This window comes from Pezoporus occidentalis, unplaced genomic scaffold (assembly GCF_034315485.1).
Source record: "Pezoporus occidentalis ecotype Australia unplaced genomic scaffold, CSIRO_AGI_Poc_V1 ctg69, whole genome shotgun sequence".
Classification (NCBI taxonomy): Eukaryota; Metazoa; Chordata; class Aves; order Psittaciformes; family Psittacidae; genus Pezoporus; species Pezoporus occidentalis.
Genome location: NW_026916041.1, coordinates 3,611,377 through 3,634,318, shown reverse-complemented (window position 1 = coordinate 3,634,318; position 22,942 = coordinate 3,611,377). Strand labels below are relative to the sequence as shown.

General features: G+C 37.9%; 1 protein-coding gene across 1 annotated transcript in view; it reads left to right on the top strand.

Moving 5' to 3' along the window:
• Positions 1 to 22,942, top strand: part of CNGB3 (cyclic nucleotide gated channel subunit beta 3) — a 62,989-nt gene that overhangs the window by 25,908 nt on the left and 14,139 nt on the right. The window contains exons 5-11 of the mRNA XM_062641615.1: positions 1,278 to 1,460; positions 2,048 to 2,256; positions 4,011 to 4,061; positions 6,078 to 6,164; positions 10,199 to 10,263; positions 14,958 to 15,080; positions 21,362 to 21,503. Coding sequence (XP_062497599.1) covers positions 1,278 to 1,460; positions 2,048 to 2,256; positions 4,011 to 4,061; positions 6,078 to 6,164; positions 10,199 to 10,263; positions 14,958 to 15,080; positions 21,362 to 21,503 — 860 coding nt within the window. The remainder of the gene's footprint in view (positions 1 to 1,277; positions 1,461 to 2,047; positions 2,257 to 4,010; positions 4,062 to 6,077; positions 6,165 to 10,198; positions 10,264 to 14,957; positions 15,081 to 21,361; positions 21,504 to 22,942) is intronic.

Below are 22,942 nucleotides of genomic sequence, written 5' to 3'. Positions count from 1 at the left end.
CCTGTATCAGTCAACAGTAAGCCAGGTCCTTAGGTATGAGCTCCATTTGAACCCTATCACTGAGGAAATCAGGGGAAAAAGCCTTGAGCGATATGTAAAATCATCCTTGACAAGAAGTTTTCTGTGTTTTAAAATGCTGCCAGATATGTTTATTTATGGAGATGAATCTGAAACATATGAAGACATATACATATACGAGTAGATATTTGTCACTCTTAAGATTAGATCAGCTGTCTAAAAGTAGATAAAATTTTAGCCATGGTGGCAGTATTTCAGACACACTGAGGACTCTATGTACATGCTTCAAATTGAGCAAAATCATTTAAATTAATTAATAATTAACTTTTGATGAAAAGGAAATGCAAAACAAATACAATATGTTTCCTCTTCAGAGAAAATCTGATTTCATTTTTTTTTCATTTTAAAAATAATTAAGTGTGGGTTTATATTCTGACATCTTAGAAACATAACTTTCTTTAATAAGCTGTAAAAATAGTGCCTGAAGTATTATTATAAACTACAGCAGCCGATAAAGGAATGACTTTTTTTTTTATTTTTTTTTTTGTTCATTTACCTCTTTTGTTCTCTTTGTGGAACTTAAAATCCTTTATTTCCTAAATCATTAAAGATCCAGTTTGCCAGTTTATTGTTAAGACTCTGTATCTTATTCAGAGATGAAGCCATGAGAATTAATGGGACAAATATGTGAAGAAAATTATACAGCTCAAAGATGGAAGAACTAGGCTCAAAGGAGCGCGACAAGATTTTTGTAAGCCTAGAAACATACAAAACCATTGGCTTCCCACTAGTTTCACATGCCGCACCTTCTGTATCTGATCTCAGGAGAGGGGAGACATGAGCCCATGGCACAAATGTCTTCTCTTAGCCCTGGCACAAATGTTTTTTCTTATCCCTTCCTAACTGCATGCATTATTTGCACCAGTCATGTAAAAAGGAATACCAAGTTGCATTAATGAATGCTGAATTATGAATTACCTTATTTCTTGTGAGTCTTTTATGGTATTAGTTGTGGGCACTGTCCAAGGAGATACAGTAATATTGCATTCTTACATAAAGTGTCCTGCTCTTGGTAGCAGATTTTATTCTCCAATAGGTCATGATTTTATTCTCCAATCTATTTTCTAAGGCATTCAGTATTACAATGAATTGTAGCTTTAGTCACTGCCAAGCGTTTTTAGAAGAGATTTTATCTGTACCCTGTAGAAACAGAGTGTAGTAACTAAAATGGCACCCTTTGTGGCATTCTATGTGGCTAGCACCAAGGAAGAAGCCTGCACCCCCACCAAAAGAAGAGAAAAAAGAAGAAAAGAAAGAGGAAGCAGAAGCAAAACCAGAGGAGGATCACTACTGCGATATGCTATGCTGTAAATTCAAAAAGCCTCTAGTGAAAAAATACTTAAAGTATCTGCAGCTACCAGACAGCATAGACTCATACACAGGTAAATTAAAAGCTATGCAATAGAATGGGGCAAAGGTATAATAAAGTGACCTAGTGTTACATAGTACCTGTGAACCACCATAAGATCAACATTCCAGTTTGCAACTCTGAGGGCCGCAATACATCCTGCCCTAAAGAACATTTATTTCAAACAAGGAGGAGATATAAAAAGTGACAACAGTTGTAAGGAAGGTATGCACAAAACTGGTATGTGAACCAACCACAATTAAACTCCAAATCTTCTGATTCTTGATCAAGAATTTGTCCCATTCATCAGGGCCAAATAACTGTTTTATCGGTTATACACCAGTAACATGCAAAATGTATTGAGTTTTTCAGCTGCATTAAATTCTATGTTCTTGTAAACTCACCTTTTTTCCCTTTTGCAAATTCTTTGTGTGACTCCTAGCTCCAGCCTATGTCACTTTAGCAGCCTGTGCTGTTGAAAAAAGGAGAATGATAGGTTGCCCTAGGCAGAAGCATTCCCAGAGGCTGCAGTAGAATAAATATGTCTAAAAGACTGAAAAAAGATTCTAACTTCATGCCTGTAAATTCAATGTGGGTTTGTTGTTTTTTTTTTTCTTTCAGATCATCGTTATGTAGCATGGCTTATGCTTGTGACAGTTGCCTATAATTGGAATTGCTGGTTTATTCCCCTTCGCTTTGTGTTCCCATATCAAACCCCAAGTAATTCAATATATTGGTTTACCATGGACATCCTTTGTGATATCTGCTACCTGTGTGACTTATTAATTTTCCAGCCCCGAGTGCAATTTATAAGAGGGGGAGATATAATAGTAAGTACTGGAAGTGGGATTTCCATGGGTACTAGTTTTGCATCAGAAAATAATGTATATAGGAATTTCCTCTAATCTGACACATTTTTTCTTGCTATGTCAAATCTACACAACTTTTCCATACCTATATTATTCTTCACTGACCTTCCATAATCCTATTTTGGAAAGAGGAGAAATATTCATTGTCTACATTCTTAAAAAGTTAAAAACAGGTTTGAAAGTAATAGATCAGAGCAGCTGGAACAGGCGTAAGGCTACTCTCACCAGGAGTAAACTGGTGCAGCTTCACTGGAATCAGTGCAAGAATCGTAGTTGAAGATCATAAATATTCTGCTAGGGCTTGGCAGGATATGTGTGTTTTGTTACAGATTGTGAGCCTGGGGGGGAGAGGAGAGGGATGACAAAATCAGAGCAAATCCCTGTTATCTCAGGATGCTTAGAAAATTATTTATATGATATATTTTATTTTGGGAAAATATTTACATTCAATTTTGCTTTTTGCTACTATTTTTGTGCTATTTTTTATTGAAAAATGCAAAATAAAACTCTACCTGAAAAAAAAGGTAAAGAGCGTTAACGTATCAAAAGGGCATCTGGAACTTTTTTTCTACTTTTGATTCTTTAACTTATAGAAGAAAACCTAATGTGGAAAAAAATGAGTTTTGATAACTTCAGTGTGACACTACTGTGCTCAATAGATAGAAAATTCAAAATTATATATAGTAAAATGCAATTTGGAGCTAACTTTAGTTCAGTGATTTTACATAAAATTTTACACATTAGGCATACAAGATATTAGTGATATCTTTACAGAGGATTTCAGATAAAACTGTGCAAATATAGTTTGGATATATATTAAATGCTGTGCAGTGTAATATATTTTTCCATGCCAAGACATTTAGCAACTGGCAATCTTTCCTAAATCCTACAAAACTCAGGTTTTATGAACAAGGTTAAAACTCTAATGTAAGAAGCTTACCTTGTATTTCCCTTGAAGTTGTTTGTACAATTTATAGATTTTAGTGCATGAAGAGGTCATCTACTGTCTGATCGCCTTCATTTACTTTAATGCTTAAACTAAAAATAGTGAAAAGTTGGTTTGGCAATATCCTTAAGATTTTAAAGCCATTTTGAAGTGTCCCTGGTATAAATAGAAAGCATAATAGATGCATTTCTTTGGATGCTTGTGATTACCCTTTCTTATTAAGGTATAAGCATCAGTTCCCATGGAGAGCAATTCAAAAATAAATATCTAATCATTACTAATGAATGCAGTGTTGATTATTATAATGTTAATAATGCTAGCATGTTAATGCTTTCTTTCAAAGAGCTGCTTTTGTATAGCACCATCAGAAACATTCTTTGCATTTTTCTTGGAATAACTGAAGTCAAATGGAGGTTTTGGCCCTGGAATTGAAAGGATTTGCCTCAAGCAACAACTGGTAGAGATGACATGAGAGGGTAGTTTTATGGGAAAAATATAACGTACTTTTTCAGACCAACAGCCAAGCCTGACTAAAATCAGACAAGCCCTAAACTTGATATTTTTTCAAGTAGGTCTAATAAAAGCTAGTGTAATTAAAGCTACTACTTCTTCCTACAGGTAGTTCTTCATTCATACTTTTAGGGCAGCAATAATACAGCTATCATCATTTCTACTGTCAGAAGAGAATTATTTTTACTGTCAGGTACCAGAGGCTCATTCTTGACATTCTGTTCTTGACTGCTTTTTTGTCTTTTCATTATCATTGTAGTCAGACAAGGTGGAAATGAAGAAATTCTACCGAAGCTCTATTAAATTCCGGGTAAGCAGACCCTGTGTTATTGATGTAAATATGCAAGTTCTGGCTGAGGATTTCACAGGACTTTTTTCATTCACTGAAAATCACCATTGGTTTAAAAACATCACCAGAAAGCATTGGTTTGATGGCAGGCCAGTGTTCAACAGCTCAAGATTGCTATCTTCACAAAGCACTGGAACAAGCTGCCCAGGGAGGTTGTGGAGTCTCTCCCTCTAGAGATATTCAGAATCTGCCTGGACTTGTGTCTGTTTAACCTGCTTTAGCTGTCTCTGCCTTGGCAGAGGGGTTGAGCTAGATGATCTCCAGAGGTCCCTTCCAACACTAATGATTCTGTGATTCTGTCATTAAAATTCCGTGTTTTGATGACTTTTTGCAAGGTAGTCCCCTTACACACTGAAAGACAATTGCACAGTATGCCAGAGATTCATTAAACAAAATAAAAAGTCTTGAAGTTAGATGATAACTCTATTTAGTGAATTCTCATGAAGTACGTCATGGTACTGAATAGGATTTTACTCACACAAGTAAACAAAAATTGAAACTAATATTTTGGACACTTATTGCACTTTGTAAAAACAAAGATTAATTTGACTTAAGAAAATTGTTAACTTTTTACTAAATACTTTTTTTTTTTGCCAACAAAGCATAGGTAGTCCATTGTATACATACTGCTCTGTGATTCCAAGCCCACATCTCTGAAATCTCAATTATTGCCCCTTCCTCTTCTGTAAATACTTTTGTATCTGTCTTATTTTTGTCTCAGTGACTATGGTATCATTACTTTTGTACTTGAGGTTCAGCTGTTCAAAGGTGCAGGATATATACAGGTAAGTGAATAGTACAGAGTCAAACTTACAGCAAGAGAACTAAACGGATATACATGGGTTTATTTTAAGTTCACACTTGCAGTGTGTCTAGTGCTCTTGACTTATGCAGAAACTAATGAGTGTTGAGTGTTCTCACCACATGGAAGAGAGATATAATCTGGGAATTTGTCATACGATTAAGTACTAATTAACAGTTACTGATCTTGAAACACTTCTGACTAAATTCTGCCTCCTCTTAGTCATGTGTCTGAGAGAGGGACAGAGGCCATAAAAGGTTGTCCTCATTCAATATTTTGGTTTGGTTGGCTTTTATTCAGAGTTCAGGTATTAACTTCATCTTACTTGGAATAAAAATTCAGTGCTGCAGGCTAATTGCTACCAACGTGGGTGGCATCACTCAGATCAAAAGCACATCTGATTACAGTGAGATGAAGCCTACCCTCCCACATCCCTGTTTTGCTCCCAAATAATACCAGCAACAGAACAAGGCACCACAGGATCTTCAGAAAGGCAAAGCCAAGTCTGCCAAAGCTTTCCTTCTCTCCATAGAATTCTTGGAAAGAATAAAGTAGGCAGGTAAAGAAGAGTAATCACAGTGTTGATGGATTGCAGGGAGATATTGAAAATCTCAGTGATATGGGAAGAAACATCCAAATACAGCAAAAGACAACATTAAAAAAAAAAAAAAAAAGAACAAGCAAACTTACCATCCTATGATAAATCTGTTTTTTGGAACACATGGCTTCTTCAGGTTGAAAACAAGAAGTCCTGTTCACCCAGTTCCCCTGCATTGCTTTAGGCAACCTGGTTTTGAAATATGTAGAACTTCTAAGAAGAGCTTGTGGAGTGTTCTCACCTTCACTCACCAGGCACATGCCTGCCATTTTAGTCTGGTCAGGACTATAACTGAAATAACAGAATGTATCAGTAATCAAATATCAGAGATACTGTTAACAGTCCCCATGAAACAGATTAAAATGTCAGGCATGGGGGACTTAAAAGCAGGGCAGAGCAAATTTGGTGGTGTTTTCCAAGAGATAATCTTGCCTGACAGTACTTGGGAAGTTACTGGTTTAGCATGCTGACTGTTCAATTATACTCAATCATGATTCAATCTAAGTAGGTTTTTGACAGCAAGTAAATGCATTATAATTTTTGTGAAGTTTAAACAGACCTCTCTGCTCTTCAACAGCTTGATGTGGTATCAGTACTGCCGTTTGAAGTTTTATACTTCTTCTTTGGATTTAACCCAGTGTTTAGAGCAAATAGGATGCTAAAGGTAAGATCTGTGATCTGTGTTCGTGATTGATGGCTAACCACACATAAATATTTTACAAAACAATAGAAATCTGTTTATAATGTTTAGGAATATGAAATTCAGAGATTGGAGAATATCTTCAGGGTAAACTATAACATCAGTAAACAAGCCAACAAAAAATACAAGATCTAGTCTAGCTGATAAAGACTTTATTCTCTTAATTTTCTTCTATTATTTCCTACTTTCAAACTGTTTTTTCTGATTAAAGATGGTTTATTTATATTATTTTAATTAGATTATTCTTAAATTACCTGTTTAGTTTTCAAAGATAAAAAAGAATAATTTAAGATCACTGATTGATGCCAATGTACTTTCACATTCTGTTGGCAATGTCAGGCATTTAAAAGCAAAGGGGGGAATTTTAAGGACAATGTAAACTATATACAGCACATTTAACAAACATAAACCCACTTTTGCTTTTGGACTTTGAGTTCAAAGACATCTGGAGTTCTTGAATGAAGGGAGTGAGAAGGGATTAGACAACAGACCTCTACCTACTCTAGCAATTACAGAGACGTGGTGGGACAGCTCACATGACTGGAATATAGTCATGGAGGGCTATGTCCTTTTCAGGAAAGACAGGCCAGCCAGGAGGGGTGGTGGGGTTGCTCTTTATGTACGGGAGGAACTACAATGCACCGAGTTCTGTCCAGGGACAGATGACGAGCGAGTTGAGAGTCTGTGGGTGAGAATTAAGGGGCAGGCTGGCAGGGGCGACACAGTTGTAGGTGTCTGTTACAGACCACCAGATCAGGGTGAGGAAGTTGATGAGGCCTTCTACAGGCAGCTGAGAGCGGCCTCACAGTCACAGGCTGTGGTCGTCGTGGGGGATTTTAACTTCCCTGATGTTTGCTGGAAGGACCACTCGGCAACCCAGCCACAGTCCAGGAGGTTCCTCCAGTGTATGGATGATCATTTCCTCCTGCAAATGGTGGATGAACCAACCAGGAGAGGAGCGCTGCTGGATCTCATCCTCACTAACAAGGAGGATCTGGTTGAAGCAGTAAGGGTTGAGGGCTGCCTTGGTTGCAGCAACCACGAGATGGTGAAGTTCAGGATCTTGTGTGGTAGGACTAGTAGAATACCAAGTAGAATTGCATCCCTGGACTTTAGCAGGGCAAACTTTGGCCTTTTCAAGCAATTGCTAGGGGAAATCCCATGGGCAAGGCTGCTTGAAGGTAAAGGGGCCCAAGACAGTTGGTTGACATTCAAGGACTGCTTTTTCCAAGCTCAAGATCGGAGCATCCCGACACGTAGAAAGTCAAGGAAGAGGGCCAGGAGACCTGCGTGGCTAAATAGGGAATTGCTGGGTATGCTCAAGTGGAAGAGAAGAGTTTACAGGTCATGGAAGGAGGGGCTGGCCACTTGGGAGGAATATAAGGCTGCTGCTAGAGGATGTAGGAAGGCAGCTAGGAGGACTAAGGCCTCCTTAGAATTAAACCTGGTGAGAAGGGTCAAGGACAGCAAAAAGAGCTTTTTCAAATACATGGCAGATAAAACTAACACCAGAGGCAATGTAGGCCCACTGATGAACGGGATGGGTGCCCTGGTGACAGAAGATGCAGAGATGGCAGAGTTACTGAATGCCTTCTTTGTCTCTGTCTACTCTGCTGCAGGCAGTCCTGAAGAGCTCTGTACCCCTGAGACCTTAGATGAAGTCAGGTCAACGGAGCGGTTTGCCTTAGTCGATGAGGAATGGGTTAGAGATCAGTTGAGCAATCTGGACATCCATAAATCCATGGGTCCAGATGGGATGCACCCGCGGGTACTGAGGGAACTGGCGGAAGTCATTGCTAGACCACTCGCCATCATCTTTACCAAGTCTTGGGAAACGGGAGAGGTGCCTGAGGACTGGAGGAAAGCAAATGTCACTCCAGTCTTCAAAAAGGGCAAGAAGGAGGACCCGGGTAACTATAGACCGGTCAGCCTCACCTCCATCCCTGGGAAAGTGATGGAACACCTTGTCCTTGGTGCCATCTTAAGGCATATCAAGGATAAGAGGGTTATGAGGGGCAGTCAACATGGCTTCACCAGGGGGAAATCATGTTTGACCAATCTCTTAGCCTTTTATGAGGAAATAACATGGTGGATGGATGATGGCAGAGCGGTGGATGTGGTCTACCTTGACTTCAGCAAAGCATTTGACACAGTCTCCCACAGCATCCTCACAGCTAAATTGAGGAAGTGTGGACTGGATGATCAGGTAGTGAGGTGGACTGCGAACTGGCTGAAGGAGAGAAGCCAGAGAGTTGTAGTCTATGGGGCTGAGTCTAGTTGGAGGCCTGTAACTAGTGGAGTGCCTCAAGGGTCAGTACTGGGACCAGTGTTATTTAATATATTCATCAATGATTTAGATGAGGGAATCGAGTGTACTATCAGCAAGTTTGCTGATGACACTAAGCTGGGAGGAGTGGCCGACATGCCAGAAGGCTGTGCTGCCATCCAGCGAGACCTGGACAGGCTGGAGAGTTGGGCAGGGAATAACTGGATGAAATATAACAAGGGAAAGTGTAGAGTCCTGCATCTGGGCAGGAACAACCCCAGGTTCCAGTATAGGTTGGGAAACGACCTGTTAGAGAGCAGTGTAGGGGAGAGGGACCTGGGGGTCCTAGTGGATGACAGGATGACCATGAGCCAACACTGTGCCCTTGTGGCTAAGAAGGCCAATGGCATCCTGGGGTGTATTAGAAGGGCGGTGGTTAGTAGGTAGAGAGGTCCTCCTTCCCCTCTACTCTGCCCTGGTGAGACCCCATCTGGAATATTGTGTCCAGTTCTGGGCCCCTCAGTTCAAGAAGGACAGTGAGCTGCTGGAGAGAGTCCAGCGCAGGGCAACCAAGATGATTAAGGGAGTGGAGCATCTCCCTTATGAGGAAAGACTGAGGGAGCTGGGTCTCTATAATTTGGAGAAGAGGAGACTGAGGGGTGACCTTATTAGTGTCTATAAATATATAAAGGGGGAGTGTCACAAGGATGGAGCCAGGCTCTACTCAGTGGCAAACAATGATAGGACAAGGGGTAATGGGTACAAACTGGAACACAAGAGGTTCCACTTAAACTTGAGAAGAAACTTCTTCTCAGTGAGGGTGACAGAGCACTGGAACAGGCTGCCCAGGGAGGTTGTGGAGTCTCCTTCCCTGGAGACATTCAAAACCCACCTGGACACATTCCTGTGTAACATTATCTAGGTGTTCCTGCTCCGGCAGGGGGATTGGACTAGATGATCTTTTGAGGTCCCTTCCAATCTCTAGCATACTGTGATACTGTGTGTGATACCTGCATTTCACAGTCCCTAGCAGGCCGCTCTGCTACTAAATACACCCCCTTCACACAATCAATATGTTGACAACTGGCTTTTATTTAAAGTTGGGGGGTAACACAAGAAATCTGAGAATAAAATGTGGGTGCTCTTCACTTTAGCTTTCAATAAAACTTAAAAATTACATAATCATAATTACATAAATCAGAACCAACAAAATATGAAAGAATGAAAAGTTAAATAGTATCTCAGGCATACAGTCATGTACTGAACAAAAACAAAGAAAAAAAGCTACATGCAAATATTAATGGCAAGTAATTAACAGGAAGAATTCAATCCAGGAGCAATTGATTTTACATGGTATCATCTAGTATGCAGTTGTTGTTACATAAGACCACCTGCTGAAGAATTATTGGCATTTCAGAAAGAGAAAAAAGGGGTTCTTGTGAGTGTAATTCTCTCAGATAAAGTTGCCCAAGCAGTTTTATATATTTGAGGAAGAAGTCATTTATCTGCAGCAGTCTGACCTATACAGTAGATTATTTCTCTCAACACCCAAAACAAAGTTTAACTCAATTTTTATCTTTTGTTTTGCAGTTAACCTTTTAATTTAAATGTTTAAGTCCAACTACTGAAAAATCCATTATTTTCAAAATGTGCATGTGAACTAATATCAGTACTATTATAAAAACATATGTAGTGAAGAATAGTGATTGGATTACTTTCATTTTCCATTCAGCATAACACATTCTTTGAGTTTAATGATCGTTTGGAAGCTGTTCTGGACAAAGCATACATCTACAGGTATGTGCTTATTAAACTCTTGTAGCATGCAAAGCTTGGCACAGAATGTATCTCATTTGATTTCACAAGTTGTCAGTGAAGCCTTTAACAGTTCAAGTTAAAATCTTTTAAAACATCTGTCTTTGTTGTAATCATTAAAATAATAAACGTAAAGCTTCACTCACATGTGAAAACTAACTTGGTACAGCTGGCCTGGTTCAGACAAAATGTTCAGCAGCATCAGGATACTGATAAAATTTAACTGATCAGAAGCACGAGAAAGAAGTTTCTTCAGTGAAAGAGCTGACGAACAGTTTCTTTAGGTTGCTACTAGCAGTTCCAAATCCTCAGTAGCTGTTTATTTGTATTCAATAGGAGTTATGAGCTTGAGCCTGTGTCAATATTTTTCTTCAAATATGCTCTCACCATGAACCTGGCATATACAGAAATTTGATCCTCCACTGCTTTTTCTAAACTTGGAATAAGAATCAACTCAGCACAGATCCTAAATGGTGATTATAACTGTTGTCCGCTGCACTATGTTCTCATCTTCTGCATTGGCAGGAAGAGTTTTGGATCCAATTCAAGCAGCTTGTGGTCATGGTTATGGCAAATTTCATAGGCCCCTTAACTGTCAGTGATGCTGCTAAATCCCAGTGAACCAATCTACTGTTACCATTATTGTCATTGACTATCAACATCATCAGTCCTAGTTTATCTTGTGCAATTCCTAAACTGACAGGTTTTTTTTTTTCCCTGGCCTATATTTTGGGGTACATATTGCTCTTGTGTGCTGCTGTGCTGCAGAAATAAAGATCTGTTGTTTACCACCTTATTCGACTTCTGAGATTGCACATAAATTGTAAACTTGGCATTTATACCTTATAAATGAGATATTTTATGAGGTTTAGAAGCCAGTTAAACTTGAAAAGAAGGCTGAAGAATCATCGTTGTCACATTTTCATGTGCTTGCAAAAAAAATCAAAACTCAGAAGTTTGAAAGTTCTGTTAAAGTATTTGTGAGATGCTGACCTCCACAAAGCTTATTCTTCTGTTGCTCTCTCCTTTCACTTATGAAGAGCCTTTCGACTCTTTGAGAGTTTTTTGGGTTTGGTTTTATTTCTTTTTTTAAAAAAAAAATTTTGCTGTTAGAAGAGAAAGTTTCTCTGAATTTCCACAGGTTGAAGAATTCTCTTGTCAGTTTCTATACCACTGCCTCCCTCTGTTCCCCAAATTTTATTTCATGAAAAAGAATGGGTTATCTGTCTTGCGTATATTTTTTAACTTTTTCCTAATGTTGAGAGCTTTTAAGATTAATCAAGTATTTTCAATATTACATCCTTTACTTTGGACTTTATGACTTCCCTGTATCTCCTAGAATATTTGCAGTGAACACTGGAATATATAGATTTTTAATATAGATAGTTTTGAGTTGTATTTAACAATAATGTTGTGTGTGTATTGATTTCAAAGAAATAGGAACAAATTAGCAAACCTGATTTCACCCAAACAAGCACTTTTGCAACTACAGTTTCTTTTGCAAAGAAATAGGAACAAATTAGCAAGCCTGATTTCACCCAAACAAGCACTTTTGCAACTACAACATTATGTTTTGGGAAATGTTTTTTTAAAAGGCAAGTGAGAGTGGGATGTGTGTATCTTCAACCTAGCCTAAATTTGAAGGGTATAATATTGATTAGCATGTCAAAAAACAGGGAATTCTCATATTTAGAAAAGCTAAGAGACACATAGCAAGATCTCACTGGTCCTCTAAAATGTCTAAAGTAGCTGGAATGACAGAACCAGCTACTCTCCAAGGCTGTTCTGCCTCATTAAGCGGTTTTGTAACACGGTATTACATGAGTGCCACAACTGTGCGCTACTTCTTATGTCTTCCTTTTCTGGTCACAGGCCCACTGTTGTGGTTTAAACGCAGCCAGTAACTCAGAACCACGCAGCTGCTTGCTCACTCCCCACTTTTCCCCCCCACCCCCACTCCCAGAGGGTTGGGGAGGAGAATGGAAAGAATGTAACTCCCACGGGTTGAGATAAGAACAGTCCAGTAACTAAGGTATAACACAAATCACTGCTGCTACCACCAATAATAATAATGATATGGGAAATAACAAGGGAAGAGAATACAACCGCTCACCACCCACCAACCAGTACCCAGCCTGACCCAAGCAGTGATCTAGGCCTTCCAGCTAACTGTCCCAATTATATACTGGGCATGATGTGCTGTGCTATGGAATACCTCTTTGGTTAGTTTGGGTCAGGTGTCCTGCTTCCTCCTGGCTTCTTGTGCCCCTCCTCCCTGGCAGATCATGAGACTGAAAAGTCCTTGATTGGAGTAATTACTTAGCAAAGACTGAAAACATCGGTGTTATCAGCACTGTTCCCAGGCTGAAAGTCAAAAACACAGCACTACACCAGCTACTGAGATGGAGAAAAATGGCTGCTACTGCTGAACCCAGGACACCTGCTTACATTACAACGGGTTAAAACTTAAACAGGGGAAGTTTAGGTTGGATATAAGAAGGAAATTCTTTCCTGTTAGGGTGGTGAGGCACTGGAATAGGCTGCCCAGGGAGGTTGTGAATGCTCCATCCCTGGCAGTGTTCAAGACCAGGTTGGTCGAGGCCTTGGGTGATATGATTTAGCGTAAAGTGTCCCTGGCTATGGCAGGGGGGTTGGAACTAGATGATCTTAAGGTCCTTTCCAACCCTAACAATTCTATGATTCTATGATTCTATGATTTTCCAATATTAAATCCTTTGCAGAATGTAAATTACAGAATGTAAATACTACAAAGTGAATCAATTTTTTACCTCATAGCCTTAACAGGCCAGAAACCTGAAATGTGTGAAGTAGAGCACTCTTCATAACTAAATAAAATGCAATTCTAAATCCCACTGAAGATGTTCAGAAAAACAATGGTAGAGCACATGGACTTCAACATGGCACAGCATACACAGGGTTAACAGTACTAATGCTTTATTATCTATAGGCTTTCCCACCAGTGCGTAACTAAGATATGCGCTAGGAAGGAAACAAATAAAAGCCTGCATACTGAGCTACCAAAATGTTATATTTTGTATTTGCAAAATCACCTATTATGTATGTCATGCTGTGCCCTCATTCAGTGCTTTAAAACATACTTCAAAAAAAACTGAGTCCCTGTTTTTGAGGTTTTCATTGGTAAAAACGTAAGGCAAAGATCCTTTAATTGGCTTACTAGAAGCCATTAGGGTAAGGAAAGATAAAGGACAAATGGAGAAGGCAGGTAGTTATACAGAAGATAAGGATAAATAGGAGATAGAAATATAAAAAAAAAATGACAGGCTGTGCAAACTATGGCATTTCATTTGAATGTAGCAATGTTGTTTTGATCTGAGATCATGGTGTGGTCACCATTTGAGTAATAAGGCACCAATTAATTGGACAATGTCAAACCAAACTACACAGCAAGTCTGTGTGCCTAGGTGGATCTTCTTCTCAAACTCATTAGTCTGAGTTTGGAGGAATAAAGCTAACAAAAATGACTATGTCTTATCTACGCATTGCAGTAGATCCAACAGTGCCTAGAGAAATATAATATAAATTGTAACAAAGGCTCCCTGAACCTTCACTCAGACCTCAGGAATCCACTTGTGTGGATTCAAACTTGTGCACAACACCCAGCATGGTCAATATTGCGATATTACTAGACCACATCAGCTATCTGCTGTTCTCAAAAGCTTTCAATCCTAAACACAGCTGTCCTGGAAGCACACCACTCATCAACATTGTAAAGAAGAAGAGTACACATACGTGGATCGTTCAATGGCATGGAGAGGCAAAGGAGGGCATGCAACAACACCTGAGGAACCATCAAAGGAGTGCATAATACAGAAGCAGCCATAGACATATTATCTCTCATTAAGTTAGTTTATAGACCTAACTTAGACCTTATTATTAAATTTTCATAAAACCATAGCAGATGAACTCATTATATACTGGCTTCCCTGTGTTTAACAAGTCCTGTACTTTTCCTGCTCATTTATCCGCTGTCTGTATGAGCATTCAAATAGAGACCTAAAGCCAGGAAATCTTTCTTTTGACTCCCGTGCACTGATCAGAGGATATACAATGAGATCATTATTGTACTAAACAGGAAGCTGCTTGGTGCTTAAGTAGCTCATCACTGATGTTCTTCAAAGATCTTGGCATAAGCATAAGAACTTGGATTAGGAATGATAAAAATCCTGACTCCTGCTGTAGCTACTAGATTGTACTATTTAGTGTATCTACTGCAGGCTTCCTAGCATAGTCCTTGTAAAGCAGTTAATTTCTGACCTCAGATATTTCTTGGCTTTGTTTCACATGTTTAGTGCCTATCTTGAATAGAGTTTGGTGAATAAATTAATTTGTACCCTGTAACCTCATTAATATAGCTTCAGATTTCTGTAAATATTCATAGCCAGTTGAAGAAGTGGATTATAAAGCCCTCAGGGAACCATAATTTAAAAATTACCCTGTTAAATACTTTAGGAAGGATATTTATTTGACTTTGGACAAACACGAGAGACAACTGCCAGCTATTTTTTTTCAAAGAATCAATACAGGCGGGGAACTACTTAGTGGATGGTTAACATAAACACTGTTGATCCAAAAATGCCATATTAAAAGGAAGGAAAAATGTAAGCTGCTTTAAAGGAATCTGTTGACTTTTACAGGGTCATTCGAACAACAGGATATTTGCTGTTTATCTTGCACATTAATGCATGCCTGTATTATTGGGCTTCAGACTATGAAGGACTTGGCAGCACTAGATGGGTGTACGATGGCGAAGGAAACATGTAAGTGGTTTTCACTTGCAAGAGAGTTTTGCTGGTTTTGCTTCTTCCTGCATCCCCTTTAGCTTCCCATGCCTTTGCTTGCAAGGTATGTCCTTACTTTACAAGTACTTGGATAGCAAACTTTTAGCACCCTGACTGCTGATTAGCAGCTTTCATTACTAAAACATATTTGGAGGGCAGGTGCAGTGAATAATCAGTTTACCACTTTCAGCTTTTATAGGTTTATGAGTCACTGCTAAACTCTAGCGTAATTAAACATTTAGAAAGGTCATAAATTAAACTTACTGATTGCATATGCACATGGGAACTGTTAGAAGGATTGTAGAACAATCCCTCAAAGGAATCAGAGACATAGATTTTTTTTTTTTTTTTCTGCCAGCATTGTGTCATTAAAATGCAACATTTTAGTCCCTCTGGATACCATGGTGATAGGTCTGAAAAAAAATCCACCCGCTTTCTCTGATCTTTTGAGGAGGTCATACTTAAACATGTGGCAGTGTCTCCAGTGGGAAGGAATGGATATTGGCACACTTTTTCACAAACATCTTCTGACAGCACTAAACTGGATGCCAAGTAAGGGACATTCATTAAGATGATTGAGAGGAAGCAAGAGAAAATAGAGAAGTCAATGTGTTTTGTTTGCAGTTATATAAACACATACCTAGTCAGTTCAGATATATGAGTGTTTATTTCTTTTGAAGGCCATAATACAGTTAAAGCCATAGAAGCTCAATTTGTTCATTAATTACGTTCTTAAAAAAAACATGTATAATACACTACTGCTGTCATAAATCACCCTTTAAACAACTTTTCACATTTCTCTTAGAGACATGCTGCTCTTGCTTGCAATTTTGTCAGACTTCACAGGCTTGATGTGAAGTCACTATCTTGAAGGGTAAGAAATCGCCTTTGAGAGTAAAACACACTTTGTGTAAAGCAGCATTGATTTTTTTTTAATAGGGTTCTCTAACCAAAAATGTCATGGCTGAAATTTCCACACACCACTAAACACACAGCTTGAGTACTGCAGTCAGACATGTGCAAGCAGGGTAATGGAGCTCAGTGGGACCACTTATGTAACTGAAGCTAATACACAGGCATTTATTTGTAGGATCAAGGCTTCCAGAAATCTGACAAGAAAAATTTAGAATGAATTTCCGTTACAGCTATTTTTTTTTAATGCAATTCTTGGGAATGCTTGCTTCATAATTAAAAAATAAGGTAACTTAATGCTGAGCAACCTCAAAACTCTGAGAGTGCTTACTCAGTCTTAAGGTTTTTAATGCTTCTTTAGAATAGCCTGGAGAAGAGGAAAGAAAATCTTCCTGTTTTTCACAGGAAATAAACTTTTGCATTTCACTCAGGAACACAACTGGTAGAATTTATTTGATAGGTTGATCACAGATAATGCAGTTGTGCCCAGAGGCAATGGTCAGGGTTTTTAGTATTTTGTGGTCCCTTTTCTGTGGGGAGACGAAAACACAAAACACTTCTCAAAAGTCACACTGAAATCAGATGGGATTTAGAGTAGAAATTTTTATAAACAATAATAATTAGCTTCTTAGCTAATTAAAAATATTACAGCAAGCAGTTTGATAAATAAATCAAAATTCTAGTGGTCTCAGATTACACTCACCCAAAGCAAATGATCTGGCACTGATTTTGTGCCATGAACGTTTTCTGTAGAATCAGTGTTGTGCCCATAAAATGTTGCTAGTTATGGCCAAAACCAGTTCTTAAAAACGACAACACTTCTGGGTTGTTCTGTGTTTTCTTTTGTTTTGTTTTTTCCTTTCTATTCTAAAAAGAATACACAGACAACAGTTTCCCTTATCAATTTGATTATATATTCCTTAGCAGGCATACTAATGGGTGAACTTCAATTTACAACTAACAGCTGTACACAGCACTCAAGCCTCAAGCAAAATATTAAAGTAGCTTCTTTTTGCAAATTTGTGCTAGCTGTATTCTTTTCCAGCTTGTTTCCAGACTCTAAAGTGTTAGTGCCACTTCAAGAATACATGAGGTCTTTTGCATGGCAGCCTTCAATCAAGTTTGCCCCCCTGCAGCTCATCCAAATTAGCAGCACAAGATGTTTCCAGCATTAAAACTGCATTCATGAGCTTGGTATAACTAGGTAGACAGATCTCAGTCTCTCTTAGTGCAGAAGGATAGCATCCCTGATGCAACATTATAGTGGAAAGCCTATGCAAGCAGGATATTAGAAAGGTCTCTTAATTACAGCTAAGTGATCATTTTGAACTATATGTGTTTCTTTACAATCTAATTTAACTACCTAAGTAAGAGACTGATTTCCCTAATTCCTGAAGAAAATGAGCAAATCCTTTAGAAAGGATTCAAGGCAGGCTCATGTCATTGTTCTGAATTGTCCATTTCATCACTGCGCATAAGGGAAACCAAAGCTAAAGGAGCTGAAATTCTCATGCAAACCCCCCAGGTCAGCATTAAATTCTGGCAAAGCAAATCACTCAATTCTGATCATGTTATAGTTCTTCTGCTGTTTGCAAGGCACCCACAAGTAGTGTTCAAAATTCTCTGGCATATTTATTAATCAAGCCATCGATTATATTTCTCTGTAGCTCATTTTCTTCCTGCTCTGGCCACAGACTTAGCAGATACTTGGAAGTCCCAGAAAATGGTCCCTATACATGTCTAGAACAACTCTACTTGTTTTGTATGCCTTGCCCAATGCACAGTAATACTGACGTATCCTAAAAGGCGGCTCATGGGCATCAGCTATACATTGCACTTGCTGGTCTGATGCGTCCCACTTGTTGTCTTGCTACACAGAGACAGTTTTGTGCCTCCAGAAAATCTGTGAAAGCACAGCCCAACTCATGTCAGACCTAATGCTTTCAGAGCTAATACTTGTAGGATATATTTTAGATAAAAGCTTTGTAGTTGACATCATCCACTCTGAGATCATCACATTCTCACAGCTATCTGGTGGATAAGTCATTCAAGAAAAAGAGGTACCAAGAAGGAAGACATTTAGAGTACCAGTTTATAAAGGCTACTTCTTTACCCTGCTTAAACCTACCCTGGTAGTAATCTGAGGGAAGTCAAACATGATAGCACTGAAATAATGTTTCTCTGGACTGAAATTAATGTGTTAATACCACCTTAAAATCTGATAGCCATGTTCACAAAGATTTGATTTGCTCTATTAACTAAAACCTTGTTAGAAGTTTAGTGTACTCTGAAATAGACTTTTATGAAAGAGATATTTCTACTGGCATAATATTACAAGGTATATTACTTGCACTGGGTTTCTTTGACTGTTTTCATACCTAGGCCTTATTTTAGGGAAAATTCTAGTAGTTTGATTGCCTGAAGGATAATCTTACTCACTACGTTGTGTGGAGGGAAAATCCCTTTTTTGTTTCATGTTGTTTGCTTCAACAGTAATTTTATAGCAGGCCAGTAAACCGTATGGTGAGCAATGGTGGTTTCCAGACACCAGCTAGTAGGAAGCAGAGCTGCTACTACTGTTGAAATAAGGGCCTGTTATTTCTGACTTTCCTTAAACAAAAATTACAGTCTCATTTATCCCATTCTTAGGGAAAAAAAAAATCAAAATCTGTTTTATATTTTAACTGTGGAACTTTTCTTTCAGATTTAAATAAAAATAATAAGATGCATAAAAGGAGAAAATATAAAACCTGTGACTAAGAGGTAGTGAATATCATGTGACTTTGACAGTAGAAAGTGTCTTTTGAACTAAAATTACAAAAGAATATGCTGTATTAAGTACATCTTCAAAAAGGGGTGGGCAGATTTGAAAAAAAACCTCTCTCACATCTTGGATATACAGCCCTGAAAACAAGAATGTGACCCCTAAATTCCTTTGAGAAGCTGCTTTCATTCTTTGCAGACATTCCCCAAATTAAGATTAGATTGACTATCATGGTGGATTTAGCTAGCTTGTAATCCAAGGCCACTGGGGGTAAGGGAAATGGTTAATTGTTTTTATTTCCTACAGTAACTAGTGCAGAAGTAATGTTAATTTCTTTTATATTAATAAATTATACATGTTTCAAGCACTATAGCATTCTCAGTTATGGGAAATAAATATGGGAAATGAATATGATATAAATATGATTTATAATTCAGACAAGCTAGAGAAATCATTTTATGCTTAAATCTCCAACTCTTCCAGAACAGATCCGAGGGGTTTTCTTACTATTTATTTATGCTACAGAAGTCTAAGAGAAAGCTGCTACATATCCATACTTGGCTGGAAGCATGCATAGGTGATGATTTTTTTAAACCCAAGTGAAAATACTGTAGTGGTGTAATCTAGTCATTCTTTTTGCACCCCTAACAAGGAAAAATGATATGATAGCAGACAGAATGAGATTTTTCACTTAAATACTCTGAATGAAAACAGACAGTTCTGGCTGTTAAAATCTCAAATTAGAAAACTATTGTAAAAGTGATTATTGTTACTCCATTTCATTAATTTGCAACTAAGAGAAAAGGGATTTGGCAATGAAAAGCAAAAACTGATTGCTTGGTAAAGCCTGACATTTTAGATTAAAGATTTGAGAACACTTTCGAGTGATTTCAATAAAAACCCTTACTGAAATTGGTTAGGTTTGTGAGGGATTTTTCTCCTGTTTGCACGAAACTAACCCTCCAATTGCATTGTTACACTGACCACTTGTTAGTAGGAGTGGAGTGTGTACGAACAACAGCTGAGTTTAGAACTGGAGACCACCAAGTCAAAATGTACACCTGAAGCAAGTAGATTGGGTGGCCTCAGATTCAGGGTAGGCATGAGAAGATGTGTGCAAGACTTTCTATTTAAAAGCAAACATCTCCAAAAATTTTTCTTCTGTGATTTTGTTTTGGGGTGGGTTTTTTAATTTATTTCAAACAACAAAATTCAACAAACAAAAGGAATCTTCATTGATTCAGCAGCAATAGTCATAGATGAAATAATAGAAAATCTCATTGCACAGTTAAAGAAAATGAACTCCCACTCCTAATCATTAGTGAAGCTGAAGTCTGATTATACAGAGACTTAGGAAGTCAAATTCTAATTAATAGGAGGCTTTTGAAAGTATTCCTAAACCAATTACTTATTAGCACAGAAAAAAAAGGAAATGTTAGTACATTCACAACGATTTGAACTAATTAATCCCCACTGCACAGTATGGGGGATGCTGAATTACTAGTGGTGCCATGTTCTAGAAATACATTTCAAACAGAATTTTAGAGATCCCAAGGCACTTACATATATTTTTATTTTTTTTTTAAAGAGAGTTAGTAGAATTATCCTGGCAAAATGAAAAAAGAAAAAAAGTTTGCTGCTTTCATAAACTTGTGTAATCACACAAATAGAAAAGCATCACTTGAATGCAACAAGCTCTGTCATGCACAAGGCACAATGTACAAAGAGGGTTGTACAAACAGAACAAAAAACCTTGTCCAGAGAGCTCACACTTCTGGTATGGGAATTGATAGCCAGCAGACCAATGTGAAGAAATCAATATAAGCCACATGTTGAAGCAGAGTCTTAGTGACTGACCATTGCTCCCTGCTATGAAAGTGAAGAAAGCAAGAAATGTTTGTTAAGGTGACAGTATGGGTAGTAGCAGAGAGCCTATAGAAGTTAATGCAGGAGTCAACCTTTCAGTGCAGAATAAGTTGAGTGGTTTGGAGAAGCTGGATTAACACACAGTTTGTGAAATCATACAACTCCTGTTTGATGTAACCCAGGAGGTTATGAAGGGTGCTCAGGAGCAGAGGGGGAGGAAGACCAAAGTGGTTAAAGGCATAAGAAAATTAATGGACACAAGAAAAACACTTGTGTATTTGTCGTGCCTTCACACTGGTGTCATCAAGTGAAGCCATGGAAAAGACCTTCAGCTGTGTGTGCATCTAGTATGCTACAGATGGGAAGTCTCTTAACACTTTTACACTGCCTTTAACATGATGGCATCTTCACTGGTAGCATTCTAACACTGTAATGTACATATTGGCAATGCGTTACAGAAAACTTCTGTAATACTGCAGTTACTGGAGAACAGTAGGTAGCCACTGCATTTCCCGTATACCTTATTTTGCTGCAGTGAGAACATTCAGCTCAATGCCATTTATATAACTATCATTTGTAAAATTATACCTTTATAAAAGATGCTGAAGGTCTTTTGGACTGAGAAGCATCACTGAAGGCTCAACTCAGGTAGGTATCTGCTTAACTTTAACCTCAAAAATACCTAGTCAGTAACAAAAAATTTTGTCTGTATCCGCAGGTATCTGAGATGTTATTATTGGGCAGTTCGTACTTTAATCACCATCGGTGGCCTTCCAGAACCACAAACTCTGTTTGAGATAGTTTTTCAACTGCTGAATTTTTTCCTGGGTGTCTTTGTCTTCTCCAGCTTAATTGGTCAGGTACATCAAAAAATCAGTAACTACATATGTTCAAATCACTGTAATGTAGTGACAATATATTCAACTTAATTCTGGGAAAAAGTTTAGCTTTCATCTGAATGTCCCTCTATTTAACTGTCATTTGTACTTATTCTTCCAACAAATACATGTGTTTAATCAGTTCCCAGTTTTGCAGCTCTTTTGCACAAAAGCTGATTTAGAGCCAAGACTCTGCAGGACACTGATGATTCTTGAAACTATGCATAGTTTCTTTTTGAATTTCTCACAGGCAAGGAGACAGTCCCTTGGTATTCACTTTATGCCGTTAAATCAGACATAAAAACATATAATTGTAGGTATGATATTAACAAGTACAAATTATTCAATAAGTCATGTTTAATACTACTGCCAATAGAGTACTGTTAATGGAAACCCCACGATTTTTGTCAAACTAGAATTCTGCTCTCTTCCATAAATTACAATATAATCGTTAACCAGAAAATATATTGTATTCTATTTCTCTTGGTCTCATTTGGCAGAAGGAAAAAAAGAACAAAACCCATAGCACAGGAAATCAGCTAGATTTCCAAATTTATATAAGTGAAATATTTCTGGCTTGTAACTATTAAACTTGTGTCTCTGATTCATAAGTTTTAAAATGCCTTGCCTACAGAGAAACAAATCCCATGGTTCCTATGTAAGACTGTGTCTTATTAGATTCCTGTAAAACTCATTCCAGACTTTTGATTTGTGCATGTCTGTTATTGGAAGAATTATTACCAAAAAACAGAGATGAAAACTGAAAATAGCATTCAAAAAGTTCAATCAAACAGTTCAAAATTGTACGTATCTTGCTGTTTAGAAGTTCATGAAGAGATAACCATCATGAAACAGACTCTTGCCTATAGGATTTAAAATTCATTCACAAACAAAAATTACCAAAAATAAAACAAAGTAGTTCATATGATATATTTCTTCTGGAAAACTATTAAATACAAGTATATTGCATTAAAATTCAGAGAGTGCATTTTTTTTTCCTAAATTGATATAACTTTCAATGAAACCACCATTCCCCAAGAAGATTCTGCAGATTAGTTTTTGTAACCAGTACAGTCATTTGCAGACTTAAACCTTAAATCTTAACACACGAACTGCTTTACTGACGTTCCCATTTACAAAAAGCTCTTAATTTTACTGAGTTATTCCTGGTTTAGCACACCTGCCTAAAAATTAATATTCCTATTGCAATCAGTTGCATCTCTGTAATAAAGAGCAAAACTCACACCACCGATACCCTAATCTTTGGCCACTGCAATATCAAGTCATTCTGCTAAGCTTCTTTTGAAGAAGGAATATTTACAAACATTAATTTATCTACTTTCTACAAGCTGAATTACTTTTGTGTTGGAATGTTAAGTGATATGCCTCTACTAAAAACTTCAAGGTCACATTTAGATCAA